Source organism: Oncorhynchus mykiss, chromosome 25, assembly GCF_057628025.1.
Source record: "Oncorhynchus mykiss isolate SJ-2025 chromosome 25, ASM5762802v1, whole genome shotgun sequence".
Lineage (NCBI taxonomy): Eukaryota > Metazoa > Chordata > Actinopteri > Salmoniformes > Salmonidae > Oncorhynchus > Oncorhynchus mykiss.
The window spans coordinates 67,144,253-67,159,548 of NC_143046.1; the positions used below are offsets into that span (position 1 = coordinate 67,144,253).

A 15,296-nucleotide genomic window follows, 5' to 3' on the forward strand; every position below is an offset into this window, starting at 1 on the left:
GGCATTCGGCATTGTGTAGAGTGACAAAACTGCATATTTTAGAGTGGCCTGCATATTTTAGAGTGGCCTTTTGTCCCCAACACAAGGTGCATCTTTATGTAATACATGTATCACTAGCCACTTTAAACTATGCCACTTTTATGTTTACATACCCTATATTACTCATCTCATATGTATATACTGTACTCGATACCATCTACTGCATCTTGCCTATGCCGTTCTGTACCATCACTCATTCATATCTTTATGTACATATTCTTTATCCCATTACACTTGTGTGTATAAGGTAGCAGTTGTGGAACTGTTAGGTTAGATTACTCGTTGGTTACTACTGCATTGTCGGAACTAGAAGCACAAGCATTTCGCTACACTCGCATTAACATCTGCTAACCATGTGTGTGTGACAAATACAATTTGATTTGTAGTGATCATGCCATTTAAATCACCTTGATATGCCACACCTGTCTGGTGGATCACATCTTGGCAAAGATGCACATTTGAGAGAAAGAAGCTTTTTGTGCATTTGGAACATTTCTGGGTTATTTTGTTTCAACTCATGAAACAAAGAACCAACACTTTGCATGTTGCGTTTAGATATTTGTTCAGTGTAACTTGCTAGCAACGTACATCAATGGTGGACACGATACTGACGGGAGGGCTTTGGTAAGGCCTTGCTTTGGATACCAACTGGTTAGTTACAAAGCCGTACTGTCATTATTTGACTAGGGGCGCACATGTTTGTGGGTAACGTTAATAATGAATAGTTAACCACTCCGGCTTTTCCAATGAAGCCTACCTTACTTTAGCCACAAACGATGTACGCCATCTTTTTGGATCAGGGCGTTCAGCTAGCTAGGTAGTTTGCGGTCCAAGGTAAGCTAGCTAGCCAGCAATAAATGAAGTGAATAACGTTACGTTAGCCAGTTCCATCTGTGTCAACGTGCTACAAATCATGACACTTGCGGGAAAACTTGTCTGGTCAGTGAGTGACGTCTCGATACGCACGGACATAGTTTTTATATTATAAAACAGGTGAAATGCTGGAAACAAAATAATTTGTAGTTTACAAATAACGTTCCCAAAACTGCTATTAACCCAGGAGTACAGCACCTGAGAAGCCAATCCCAACAAAAAGGCCTCGCCTATAGTCACCCAGCCCTCTGTCCTGAAATCTGACCCGCTCTTGCGTCCCGATTTTCCGGCAGTGCGTTGGGGCTAGTGCCAGGCCCAGATTACTGTTTCATCTAAGCACAGCCTTGAATGACTAGCTCGTTTAAAAAATAATAATAATGTATGAGAAAATGCAATGTACATACCCTAAGGTGTTTTAGTGCCGCAGTTTCCTGAATGTTGAAATTAAATGGAGTTCCCCAGAGCAGCACAACTCAACGCTGCCTGTGTATCTTGTTTCGCGGGGGCGGGTCGATATGTCTCAGCACACAGCGTAAAATTCAACTAAGAGACGACTGGAGATGAGGATATAGAAAAGGCAGGGCCTTCTTCTCTGATAGGGGTTTTGAAGCAACGTGGGTGTTTAAAATGTGGGCCCCTCCCTTGCCCCGCTCCATGTTAATAATAGACACTTGGAAAATATACAAATGTTTTATTTAAATATTACTGATTAACATTGAGTAAACAAATACTACATATATAACAACGTCATTGAATATCATTATAGAAGATATAGTCAAACAGCATCACTCATAAGTCCACAAGCTTCCTTAAAATTCCTCTCTCCTCACCTCCCCACCCTTTGACATCCCTTTCCTCATCCGACTCATTCTTCCTCTGTCTCCATGGACACAGGCTCTCCTATGACCTGCAGCTCTGCTTCATAGTGTCTCTTCAGGCCCTTCAGATAGATGCGTAGGCTGTCAGGGTCCAGCCTGGAGTTCCTGGCTGTCTGCAGGAGCCGAGTGGCCAGGTGGTACACTGCTCTCTGCCGTTGCGTTTCCGGATCACTGTGGTGCTTGGCCTGAGTTAGGGTAGGAGGAAGACGACAGGTTGACGGACCATCAGGGACTACAGAGAATAAGATGATGGATAGTAAGTTAGATCTAAATAATGATACTGGAAAGCATACCAAAAGCATGGCCTACTGGAAAAGCATACCAAGAGCTGTTGGCTGACTTTAGAGCTAATCGCCTTTGCTTCTTGGATTATGGTTGAAGGCAGTGCAGTCATCTCCGCAGCCCTCAGACCTGAACGTTGAACATTACAGTAAACCTTTTACAATTAAGGTGAATGATTGAGATTGGACAATGTTAAGTGTCTGATTGTATTTCCTTACCGTAGTTTCTTTCCTCAGAGCTTCCACGGCTCAGCAGGAAGGTATAGATGACACGCTCTGTACCCGTATCACCAGTGCGGGTGTGCTGAACCTCCATGTGCTGGTTTTCCACATTGGGGTACAATGTCTCCAGCTCACATAGTTCCAGGAAGTGTGTGGCGAACAGCGTGAACGCCTGGGACCAGCAGGTAAACAGCTGAGCACACATTTATCTTATGATAGATTGTGAACTGAGCAGTGCAAGTAACAGGAAGTCAAAGAAAAGAAAGGCCTCCATGATTCATACACAAAAATACAATTAATCACATATTGTTTCAGACAGGAGAGAGGCACTGTGCTGGTTGGCCACACCGTACCTACCCTGAGGCTAAGGAGGAATTCGCAGACAGAGTGACAGATGCCGACACCCTCCTCAGCACTAGTACCACGCCCAAGCTCGTCTATGATAATGAGAGACCTATCACTCACATTATGGATTAAATATGAGACCTTGGGAGTACAAAGAAATGAATCAGAATTACTTTGCGGTATTTCGAAAATACATACAAAACCACTGAGTGGCAAATATCTATGGGAAATGTACCTCCTTCATTTCCACCATAAAGGTTGAGGAGTTGGTCTCAAAGTCGTCATCCACCCCGATTCTGGTGAAAATCTGGTCAGCAATGCGGAAGGAGGCATACTCGGCAGGGACAAAGGAGCCTAGATCAGATTCATTATATAAGTAGCCTGTGAGTAAGCCTGTTGAATGGTTACAACACGGAAAATTAAGTTAATTATATAACTACATTCCATTTTAAATTAATTTTGTAGTTTCCCACCTATCTGAGCCATGATCTGGCACAGCGCCACCTGTTTGAGGTAGGTGGACTTGCCGCTCATGTTGGGCCCAGTGATGATTACAAAGTTGCTGCCCTCAGAGATGTAGCTGTTGTTGGACACGGGCTGCTGGCCAACGATGCGCTCCAGAATGGGGTGACGACCCTGCTTGATGGCCAGTGTGTCTGTGAACTCAGGACGTACTGCAGGCACAGAGAAGGAAAACAACTTTAGGAAGAACACAATACAAATTCATAATTACATGGTTAGTAAATAAATGTTTTACTCAGTGTTGAATTACTGTGGATGACATTCAGTTGGGTTTGTTATTTTATCACACATTTTATGAGAAAATTCAAAACACTTCTAGCATGCAGTCAAAACAGACATCTACAGTAGTCGTGTCATGCAGAAAGATTGGTCTGGTCAAATACAGTAATGGTTTCTTGACCAGGGTAATCTGAGAGTGAGATGACTGAGACAGAGAAGGCCGACAGTCAGCACGTGTCCCTCCAGAGATCCTGTTTCAGACAGCTGTGGGCCATTGGTCACCACCCACATGGTTATGGGAGCTGCTGCCCAGACAACTTAAGCTAGCAGGGCAACCAATGTTAAATAGAGAGCAGATCACAGCAGCCTCTTCGTCACATATAGAGGAGAACAGAGGGTGCTGCTGCTGACACACTATTTACTCATGCTGCTATGAGAGATGGATGAGTGGGTGGGTTTCTTCAGATACTGTCTAGACTCAGAGCGAGGTCAAACCACTCCAGGGATAGCTTGAATCTGACTGAATTTGAGCAACACATACTTTTTGCAGATATGTAGGGAGGAAATTAATAATTGATTACATTTAACTTTCCTGCTTGATTTACCATAGTCTGAGATGGTGCATGCATTGGCTAGTGACAGCAGCATGTCTAGCATGGACACAGCATCGGACAGTTTGTAAAGACAGTGTATATGCTCATGAACTGTATTCAGCAGCTGACACACCACCCTGGAAAGAGATAGGTGGAAACAGGACAAAATTATCTACAATGCCAAACGCAATAGCCCCATCTACTGGGTAAACAATAGTAAGTCAATCCAACTTCCCTCAATTACATTTTATGACATGTGATCATAACAGAAATAAAGGGTAGGTTTGACAGACAGATCAAAGCAAAGAATACATATTTTTCTGTACACATTATACACTGAAAATGTAGCCTGATAATTGTGAGACTGAAGCTGCTCTTTACTCACACATAGGACATGTGAAATATTTCCCTCAGGGCCTCATCACAGCGATCATTCATCTTCATCAGGTCTGCTGTGGTGAAGCTGTAGTTGTTCTTGTGCTTCGTCACCTGAGGAAAGTGTGAATAAAAACACAGCAAGAATATGAAAATATATTACTATGGAGAATTCCTGAACAAGTTTTAGTATAATATAGAGCCAAAGCAATTCTGACAGGTACAACTATTTTAAACCATGAACATGAAGCTATATGACACTTTGTAATGGGTTTCTCTCACTTAAAGCTCTGTATATACCATTCACCATTGCCACAGTCCAGCATTGCCAGGTACAGAGGTGTTCATCAAATAAGTTATTACCTTGATGAAGTCAGCTGGGAGTTCCCCATCAGGTAAAGCTACCCCCTCCAGTTTCATCTGGATGAAGAAGCCTCGAGCTGTGCTGAAGCTGGTGCGTATCGGCAAGCCATACTTCTCCCCCACCTGGTCAACCAGCCCTGTGCATCAACATGGGTCATTATGTAATTCCCACCAGGAAATATTGACTGTAGGCTACACATAACACATCAAAGTGTTTGAAATCAATTAGGGATAATCCGATAAGAGATTATACATTTGCATATCCTTTTAAGACATCATAACCATCTAGTGAACACCTGCAATGTCATCCACAATCTCAGTGTAGGCTCGCCGGGCAATGTCCAGGAACTCGTTGATGTTGGGGCGCACAGCGTAGCACTTCTGTGTGCGCATGTTGAGGCTCCCCTTCATGTAGCTGGTGTCATCATTAATCACTGACTTGATCTGCTCCAAGATCATGTCAAACCTGAGAACATAACAGGATCAATGGAGGCAATGTGCCTGAGAGGTGTTCTATCGAGAGGCTTGTTAATGGAAAACCCAATCCCTTTAGTGATTATGTACCTGTTGTCTTCCAGTGAGCTGCTGTAAGCCTTCAGCAGAGCAGTGTTACAGTTCTTCAGCACCATCTGTTTACACAATACTGGTAATAAAAAGGCACATGGTACAACAACAGTAATGATTTTGAATATATTATAATGACACCGAGCACTTACCCTCAGTGGTGGTACCAACTCCAGAGTATGCTTCAGCTGAATCACATGTGTAATCTTTGACTCTGCAACTTGAACCTTCATTGAGAAGAAAATTGAGAGATTCTAACATTCCTCTCACTGTTCCATCATTATGGCTCTGACAACTCTTATCTTCAGGAAACCATTTTTTAAAAATCTATATGTACCGTTTCCTGCTTGGGGATCTGGACAAGAACAGAGAGCAGTTGGTCTATATCCAGAAAATGTCCAATGGCTGCAGTCACAGTAGAAATGAGCAAAGGAAATACACAAGTTCACACTAATCTGTACAGAACTGTCAATCAATATTGAAAACCTATCACTGTAATATAAGGTAATGCAGTTAGTAGCTGTTTACTAACCATTCTTTAAGCCAAAGAAGAGCTCCTCATCCTGTAACAGCTCTTGAATGGTGTCTAGACGTATGTTTATGGTATCGACATCCAGCAAGGGCTCTAGAATGTTAGAGCGCAGCCGCCTTCCCCCACCAGGGGTTTTGGTGTAGTTCAGAACCCCTAACAGGGTATGTTCACTCCTGCACACACACACACTAGACGTCACATACTCTCTTGATGTATTGACCATGTTTGAAATACTGATAAGTGAGACAGTTTCACATCCTTCTGCCACGCCACCATACCTGTGGTCCCTGTTGTTGACAACCAGCTCCAGGTTAGTGGCAGACGCTGAGTCGATCATGGCAGTATGCTCACTCCCTTTGAAGCTTACTTTCAGTGACTTTGGTGCATAAATGGAGTTCTGAATGAACTCAAAGTATTTCAGTAAAGCAGCCGCAGCTGCCAGGCAATAGTATCTGGGGATGCACACTGCAGTTTACTGGACGGTTATTCTGCCTGATTGATTATTATGAAGTGACAAACTATTATTGTTGTGCTCTCTGAGCCCAGTGACATACTTAGCTTGCACCTCCATAATAACAGTGCTGTACTCTGGTGCAGACAGTTGCTGGATGTATTCCAGCCCTTTTCTCTCATTGAAGTACTTTCTCTGGATTGCAGTGAAAGCTACTGACTGAAACATAAAGAAGGTTAGGCAACAAATAACACATAAGACAAAAGTCTCACTTCAGCAGTATAGACAGACCACCATGACTCAGCACCTGAAAGTTTTCTGTGATTAGGCTGTATAGCTTGGTCCCTTTGCCTTTCTCACTGGCAGTGTCTGGCATCAGTATCTCGAGTGGCACCAGGATGTGAAGCTTGGTGATAACCTGGTAGTGGATCAGCGACAAGTTTAACGCTCATTTAGTACACTGAGATAACCATGCACTTAGCTAGGCTGCATGGAGATGGATTTGCCTGTCTCTCCCTGTTCTGAGATACTGAAGACAGTAAACCAATTCAGCCTGTTTGTTTATTATGGTCTACCTTGGCATAGGTCCCAGTGTCTGCAAACTGATAGAGGACCAGCTCTGGGCATTTCAGGTTGATACTGGCCATGCCAATCTCCCCCCTGGCCAACCCACGCCCTTCTACCACCGCCACAATCACAGAGGCAGCAGTGGTCGATGTCACAGAAGAGCAGCTAGTGGTCACTGCAGGGATGGAGAGAGCGGAATAATTCAACTCTCAAACTGAGACAGCCCAGTGAAAAACAACTCAGTTGCGTGTGTCTTTATGGCTTTACCAGAGGGTTCAGTCTGTGGCGTCCATGCAGGGTGTATGCCTAGAGCCCCAGCTAAGCCTGGGGTCCTCCCAAGTCTGGGGGTCCCCCCCATGAGTCTGGGGGTCCCACAGAATGAGGAGCCACTGGATGGTGGGACAGATGAACTTGTCCTTCCCCCTCTGAAGCTGTGAATCACTTGACCAGAGTCAAAGAAAGAGGCCATCAACTTGTAGACTACAACTCAATCTAAATAAGCCTGCATGGCTAAGTGCTTTGTAGCCTAGATAATAAAACATATGAACATGTGTATAAGCCTTATTTAGAGAATTTGGCAGTCCTTAACTTTGCCAACATGATTTCCATTTCATCAGAATCGTTAGCTTTTCTATCTAGCATGCTTGTTTACATAGCTAACGTTAAATAATTTATGTAGGCCTACCTCTTGTGAGCAGCCCTGCAGATGTTGATCCACGACCGAGTGACACAGGCCCACTTTGTCCGCCTCGATGATCCAAAGGTGACAGCACCGAGCTTCTTCCGGAGTCCGTGGTGTTGCCAGGTGTCAACTCCTCTGTACTACTTCGAAGCATGTAAAGAGTTTTGATGGTGATTCGGCACAGAAATTTAGAGAAATTATAATAAATGTAGGACACGGCACAGTTTGTTAACCTCAAGGAAGCGCTCGTTTAAAACTTTCCCGCCACGTCAGGTGAATGGGCGCGAGTCAGCTAACTTATTCAGCGCACGAGCGTAATACCAGACACAGTTCACACACACACTAAGCTGCATTTGTAATTGTAAAGCAAACATTAATGGTGCTTCCACAACAACTGGGATCGTGGGGAAAAAACCTAGGTCAAATCATCTTGCCATTGATACTCAGGTCGGAAAGTCGGGAGTTCCCTGTTCATGCCTGTTCAAAATATTTTCCCCAGTTGGAACTAGTTTATTTCCGAGTTTCCAGCTGTATTGAACGCACTGAATTCGGAGAAGACCGAGTTCCCAGTTGATATGAACGCAGCAGTAGACCAGCCCCGGCTGCTATATCACATTGGTATCTATGGGAGAGCCACCCCCTTAAATAGACCGAAACAGACTATTTTTCCCCAATGGTAAACGGCCTGAGTTACTTATCTTAATTTATCCACCATCTTCGGTAGCATTTCGCCAGGTGGGTTGTGCTACACGTCTAGGTGGGCGTGGATTAAGTGGCGAAGAGTTCACAACACCAGAGAACAAGATATCGGAACAAACAGAACAATATACATATTTTGTAAGATATGTTGAGAAAACGACGGATATAAAGCAGTGTTTTAAAGGATGGACCCCAACATTATGTGATTGCGTTTAGAGGGTAGAGCACTAATATTGGAAGACCTCATCTAAAAAGTCTTCCTATTATGTACAGTACATTCAGAAAGTATTCAGATCCCTTTACTTTTTCCACATATTGTTACGTTAGAGCCTTATTCTAAAATATTTTTTCTCCTCTCATAATCTACACAAAATAATCCATAATGAAAAAGCAAAACAATTTTTTTGTATTTTGTTTTATAAAAAAATAAACGGATGACATATTTACAAAAGTATTCAGACCCCTTACTCAGTACTTTGTTGAAGCACCTTTGGCAGCGATTACATCCTCAAGTCTTCTAGGGTATGATGCTACAAATCAAATCAAAGTTCATTTGTCACGTGCGCCGAATGCTTACTTACGGGCTCTAACCAACATTGGAAAAAAGACGGTGAAAAATAACAGTAGCTAGGCTATATACAGGCATTGGTTAGTCGGGCTGGTTGAGGTAGTATGTACATGTAGATATGGTTAAAGTGACTATGCATATATGATAAACAGAGAGTAGCAGTAGCGTAAATAAAATAGGGGTTGGAGGGTGGCGGGACACAGTGCAGATAGCCCAGTTAGCCAATGTGCGGGAGCACTGGTTGGTCGGGCCAATTGAGGTAGTATGTACATGAATGTATAGTTAAAGTGACCATGCATATATGATAAACAGAGAGTAGCAGCAGCGTAAAAGACGGGTTATAGCCATTTGATTACCTGTTCAGGAGTCTTATGGCTTGGGGGTAAAAACTGTTGAGAAGCCTTTTAGTCCTAGACTTGACACGCCAGTGTCACTTGCCATGCGGTAGTAGAGAGAACAGTCTGTGACTGGGGTGGCTGGGGTCTTTGGAGGCCGGGCAATTGCCATACCAGGCAGTGATGCAACCATGCTCTCGATGTTGCAGCTGTAGAACCTTTTGAGGATCTGAGGACCCATTCCAAATCTTTTTAGTTTCCTGAGGGGGAATAGGCTTTGTCGTACCCTCTACACGACTGTCTTGGTGTGTTTGGACCATTCTAGTTTGTTGGTGATGTGGACACCAAGGAACTTGAAGCTCTCAACCTGCTCCACTACAGCCCCGTCGATGAGAATGGGGGTGTGCTCGGTCCTCCTTTTCCAGTACTGCACAATCATCTCCTTAGTGTTGGTTACTTTGAGGGATAGGTTGTTATTCTGGCACCACCCAGTCAGGTCTCTGACCTCCTCCCTATAGGCTGTCTCATCATTGTCGGTGATCAGGCCACTGTTGTGTTGTATGCAAACTTAGTGATGGTGTTGGGGTCATGCCTGGCCATGCAGTCGTGGGTGAACAGGGAGTACAGGAGGGGACTGAGCACGCACCCCGAGGGGCTCCAATGTAGAGGATCAGCATGGCAGATGTGTTGCTACCTACCCTCACCATCTGGGGGCGGCCCGTCAGGAAGTCCAGGATCCAGTTGCAGAGGGAGGTGTTTAGTCCCAGGATCCTTAACTTAGTGATGAGCTTTGAGGGTACTCTGGTGTTGAACGCTGAGCTGTAGTCAATGAATAGCATTCTCACGTAGGTGTTCCTTTTGTCCTGGTGGGAAAGGGCAGTGTTGAGTGCAATAGAGATTGCATCATCTGTGGATCTGTTTGGGCAGTATGTAAATTGGAGTGCGTCTAGGGTTTCTGTGATAATGGTGTTGATGTGAGCCATTACCAGCCTTTCAAAGCACTTCATGGCTACGGATGTGAGTGCTGCGGGTCTGTAGTCATTTAGGCAGGTTGCCTTCGTGTTCTTGGGCACAAGGACTGTGGTGGTCTGCTTGAAACATGTTGGTATTACAGACTCGGTCAGGGGAATTTATATGTTTAAGGTAATGACTACACAATTCCACCCTGAAACGTAATTATAAGATTATGTAAAGATCGTCATATGAAGGAGTGGACCAAAACGCAGCGTGGTAAGTGTTCATGATCAATTTAATACTCAAAACACTCAAACAAAATAACAAAGAGGGATAACCGAAACAGTCCTGTCAGGTGCAGACACTAAACAGAAAACAACTACCCACAAAACCCAAATGAAAAAGGACAACTTATATATGATCCCCAATCAGAGACAACGATAGACAGCTGCCTGTGATTGGGAACCACACCAACATAGAATTAAAGAAACTAGAATGCCTAGGGGCGGCAGGGTAGTGGTTAGTGGTTAGAGCGTTGGACTAGTAACCGGAAGGTTGTGAGTTCAAACCCCCGAGCTGACAAGGTACAAATCTGTCGTTCTGCCCCTGAACAGGCAGTTAACCCACTGTTCCCAGGCCGTCATTGAAAATAAGAATTTGTTCTTAACTGACTTGCCTGGTTAAATAAAGGTAAAAAAATAATTTAAAAAAATAAATACCCTGGCCTAACCAAAATAGAGAATAAAAACCTCTCTATGGCCAGGGCGTGACAGTACCCCCCCAAAAGGTGCGGACTCCGGCCGCAAAACCTGACTCTAAAGGGGAGGGTCCGGGTGGGCATCTCTTCACGGCGGCGGCTCTGGTGCGGGACGTAGACCCCAATCCGCCCAATCATTTTGGAGGCGGCCCTGGTGCATGGACCTTCACTGGAGGAACCGGGCCGCAGATCATCGCTGGAGGAACCAGACCACCGATCATCGCTGCAGGCTCCGGACTGTCGCTGCAGGCTTCGGACTGGGGACCGTCGCTGCAGGCTCCGGACTGCGGACCGTCGCTGCAGGCTCTGGGCTGGGGACCATCACTGCAGGCTCCGTGCCATGGATCATCCCTGGAGGCTTTGTGCCATGGATCATCACTGGAGGCTTCGGGCCATGGATCATCACTGGAGGCTTCCTACGTGGAGCCGGAACAGGTCTCACCGGACTGAGGAGACGTACTGGCAGCCTAGTGAGTGGAGCTGCCACAACACATCCTGGCTGGATACCCACTCTAGCTCGGTGAGTGTGGAGAGCTGGCACAGGACGCACTGGGCTATGACGGCGCACTGGAGGCATAGTGCGTAGAGCCAGCGCAGGACACACTGGACCGTGGAGGCGCACCGGAGGTCTGGAGCGTAGAGCTGGCATAACTCATCCTGGCTGGATACCCCCCGTAGCCCGGCAAGTGTGGGGAGCTGGAACAGGCCGCACTGGGCTTTGCTGGTGAACTGGGGACACCATGCTTAGAGCTGGCGCAGGATAACCTGGGCCAAAGAGACGCAACAAGGCCAGGAACGCTGAGCCGGCACAATCCGTCCTGGCTGAATGCCCACTCTAGCACGGCCACTGCGGGGAGCTTGCAAAGAGCGCACCGGGCTGTCGATGCTCACTGAAGGCATGGTGCTCAGAACCGGATAGCACGGTGCTTGACTGGTCACTCGCTCCCCACGGTAAGCAAGGGGAGTTGGCTCAGGTCTGAACCCTGACTCTGCCACTCTCCGTGTGCCTCCCCCCAAAAAATATATTTTGGGGCTGCCTCTCGTGCTTGCCTCCTTGCCGTGACTCCTGGTATCGCCGCCGTTCCTCCCTTGCTGATTCCGCCTGTTTCTATGGTCGGGTCTTGTCCCCTGCCATAACCTCCTCCCATGTCCATGAGTCCTCCACTCACTCTTCTCCCGGGTCCAGGATCCCTACTCCTTCTGGCCCAAATTAAATGCTGCTTGTTCCTTTGGTGGTGGGTAGTTCTGTAGCGATCGTCGTATGAAGGAGTGGACCAAAACGCAGCGTGGTAAGTGTTCATGATCAATTTAATACTCAAAACACTCAAACAAAATAACAAAGAGGGAAAACCGAAACAGTCCTGTCAGGTGCAGACACTAAACAGAAAACAACTACCCACAAAACCCAAATGAAAAAGGACAACTTATATATGATCCCCAATCAGAGACAACGATAGACAGCTGCCTCTGATTGGGAACCACACCAACATAGAAATAAAGAAACTAGAATTCCCACCCTAGTCACACCGCGTGACATTATGTAACATATATAATGAATAATTAGACAAACGTCACTATTAGAAATTATTAGATTATGTAACATGTATAATGAATTAGAATGATAAACTTCAGTCTAATAAGGTTTGGTCGAGACAAGTAAAAATGTGTGTGTGTGTGACTAAGAAAATACAGAGAACAATTAAACCGTGTATGACCTGACCTGGTTAGAACTCTAGAACTCTCTCGCGCCCATTCACCTTAGAACTTCCTCTAATCCCGGAAGGAGGGAACTGCCACCTTGGAAGTGATAAACGAGTGGTGAGAACTATGAGGAAAGATACATCCCACCTACTGTGTGTTTGTGTGTATGTGCGTGTATTAGGTAGGGAGGGAGTGAGTTATAAAATGGCATGGAACGTTCTCGTGAATAAACTTTACGGACCTTTTGCATAAACGGAGTCTTTGCCTAATTATTATTAAACCCAGGGTCTTACAAACCTCGGGGATTGGTCAAAGCTTAAATAAGTGTTAGTTATTATCATTGGGATTGAAAATTCCCAATGATAATTCTGCCAGTTGGTCAGCACATGCCCGGAACACACGTCCTGGTACTCCGTCTGGCCCCGCAGCCTTGTGAATGTTGACCTGTTTAAAAGTCTTACTCACGTCGGCTACGGAGAGTGTGATCACACAGTTGTCCGGAACAGCTGATGCTCTCATGCATGCCTCATTGTTGCTTGCCTCGAAGCGAGCATAGAAGTGATTTAGCTCATCTGGTAGGCTTGTGTCATTGGGCAGCTTGCGGCTGTGCTTCCCTTTGTAGTCTGTAATAGTTTGCAAACCCTGCCACATAAGACGAGTGTCGGAGCCGGTGTAGTATGATTCAATCTTAGCCATGTATTGACGCTTTGCCTGTTTGATGGTTCATCGGAGGGCATAGCAGGATTTCTTATAAGCTTCCGGGTTAGAGTCCCACACCTTGAAAGCGGCAGCTCTACCCTTTAGCTCAATGCGAATGTTGTCTGTGATCCATGGCTTCTGGTTGGGGTATGTACGTACAGTCACTTTGGGGATGACGTCCTCGATGAACTTATTGATAAAGCCAGTGACTGATGTGGTGTACTCCTCAATGCCATCGGAAGAATCCCGGAACATATTTCAGTCTGTGATAGCAAAACAGTCCTGTAGTTTAGCATCTGCTTCACCTGACCTCTTTTTTTATAGAACGAGTCACTGGTGCATCCTGCTTTAATTTTTGATTGGAATCAGGAGGATAGAATTGTGGTCGGATTTACCAAATGGAGGGCGAGGGAGAGCTTTGTACGCATCTCTGTGTGTGGAGTACAGGTGATCTAGAATTGTTTTTCCTCTGGTTGCACATTTGACATGTTGATAGAAATTAGGTAGAACTGATTTAAGTTTCCCGGCTTTAAAGTCTTCGGACACTAGGAGTGCCGCCTCTGCGTGAGCAGTTTCCTGTTTGCTTATTTCCATATACAGCTGACTGAGTGCGTGCCAGCATCCATCTGTGATGGTAAATAACCAGCCACGAAAAGTATAGCTGAAAACTCTCTAGGCAAATAGTGTGGTCTGAATTTTATCACAAGATACTCTACTTCAGGCGAGCAAAACCTTAGATTTCATGCACCAGCTGTTGTTTACAAATATGCACAGACCGCCCCCCCCTTGTCTTACCGGAGTGTGTGTTACGGTGAGTGAATGAGGACCCAAAAGCGAACTAACTTAAACAGAGCTTCTTTAATAACCAAACATAGGTAGGCTCAGATAGACCGGCAGATTCCGACAGGACAGGACAAGGTTACAGCAAACATGACGATAGTCTGGCTCAGGCATGAAACACAACAAACAAGAATCCGACAAGGACAGGAACAAAAACAGAGAGAGATATAGAGGACTAATCAGAGGGAAAAAGGGAACAGGTGGGAAAAGGGGTGACGAGGTAGTTAGGAGGAGACAAGGAACAGCTGGGGGAAAGCGGGGGAGAAAAGGTAACCTAATACGACCAGCAGAGGGAGACAGGGTGAAAGGAAAGGACAGAAAGACACAACATGACAATACATGACAGTACCCCCCCACTCACCGAGCGCCTCCTGGCGCACTCGAGGAGGAAACCTGGCGGCAACGGAGGAAATCCTCGATCAGCGCACGGTCCAGCACGTCCCGAGAGGGAACCCAACTCCTCTCCTCAGGACCGTACCCCTCCCAATCTACGAGGTACTGGTGACCACGGCCCCGAGGACGCATGTCCAAAATCCTGCGGACCCTGTAGATGGGTGCGCCCTCGACAAGGATGGGGGGGGGGGGGGAAGACGAGCGGGGGCGCGAAGAACGGGCTTGATACAGGAGACATGGAAGACCGGGTGGACGCGACGAAGGTATCGCGGAAGAAGAAGTCGAACTGCGACAGGATTAATGACCCGAGAAATACGGAACGGACCAATGAACCGCGGGGTCAACTTGCGAGAAGCCGTCTTAAGGGGAAGGTTCTGAGTGGAGAGCCAAACTCTCTGACCGCGACAATATCTAGGACTCTTAGTTCTACGCTTATTAGCAGCCCTCACAGTCTGCGTCCTATAACGGCAAAGTGCAGACCTGACCCTCTTCCAGGTGCGCTCGCAACGTTGGACAAAAGCCTGAGCGGAGGGGACGCTGGACTCGGCGAACTGAGATGAGAACAGCGGAGGCTGGTACCCGAGGCTACTCTGAAAAGGAGATAGCCCGGTCGCAGACGAAGGAAGCGAGTTGTGGGCGTATTCTGCCCAGGGGAGCTGTTCTGACCAAGACGCAGGGTTGCGAAAAGAAAGACTGCGTAAGATGCGACCAATAGTCTGATTGGCCCGTTCTGCTTGACCGTTAGACTGGGGGTGAAAGCCGGAAGAGAGACTGACGGAAGCCCCAATCAAACGGCAAAACTCCCTCCAAAATTGAGACGTGAATTGCGGACCTCTGTCCGAAA

The 15,296-nt window shown here is 46.1% G+C and overlaps 2 protein-coding genes across 4 annotated transcripts in view; both read right to left on the reverse strand.

Moving 5' to 3' along the window:
- The window catches only part of ktn1 (kinectin 1), a 33,649-nt gene extending 32,032 nt beyond the window's left edge, over window positions 1-1,617 (reverse strand). For both annotated transcript variants that reach the window (XM_021584884.3, XM_021584882.3), the window contains exon 1: window positions 1,317-1,617. The gene's annotated coding sequence lies outside the window, so the exon portion shown is untranslated. The remainder of the gene's footprint in view (window positions 1-1,316) is intronic.
- Window positions 1,589-8,250, reverse strand: msh4 (mutS homolog 4). Of its 2 annotated transcripts, none has more exons than XM_021584885.3 (20): window positions 7,510-8,250; window positions 7,092-7,265; window positions 6,833-6,999; window positions 6,565-6,675; window positions 6,361-6,476; window positions 6,085-6,258; window positions 5,807-5,979; window positions 5,612-5,679; window positions 5,427-5,501; window positions 5,275-5,339; window positions 5,007-5,176; window positions 4,711-4,847; window positions 4,358-4,461; window positions 3,985-4,109; window positions 3,112-3,312; window positions 2,874-2,992; window positions 2,651-2,779; window positions 2,291-2,465; window positions 2,113-2,201; window positions 1,589-1,975 (listed from the first exon to the last, which is right to left on the reverse strand). In XM_021584885.3, the coding sequence occupies exons 1-20, from the start codon at window positions 7,658-7,660 to the stop codon at window positions 1,778-1,780; spliced, it is 2,721 nt and encodes a 906-aa protein (XP_021440560.3). In that variant the 5' UTR covers window positions 7,661-8,250; the 3' UTR covers window positions 1,589-1,777. The 2 variants fall into 2 exon arrangements, with proteins under 2 accessions (XP_021440560.3, XP_021440561.3); XM_021584886.3 differs by having other exon boundaries at window positions 2,084-2,201; window positions 7,510-8,012.
- Window positions 8,251-15,296: the final 7,046 nt, after the last annotated feature.

Excerpts from the sequence above, each read along its gene's own strand:
- msh4 (XM_021584885.3), bottom strand. The coding sequence starts at position 7,660 with ATGCTTCGAAGTAGTACAGAGGAGTTGACACCTGGCAACACCACGGAC. Across the intron at positions 7,266-7,509 it reads TGCAGGGCTGCTCACAAGAG|TGATTCACAGCTTCAGAGGG; the intron begins GTAGGCCTACAT and ends ACTCTGGTCAAG. Across the intron at positions 2,202-2,290 it reads CTCTGAGGAAAGAAACTACG|GTCTGAGGGCTGCGGAGATG; the intron begins GTAAGGAAATAC and ends TTCAACGTTCAG.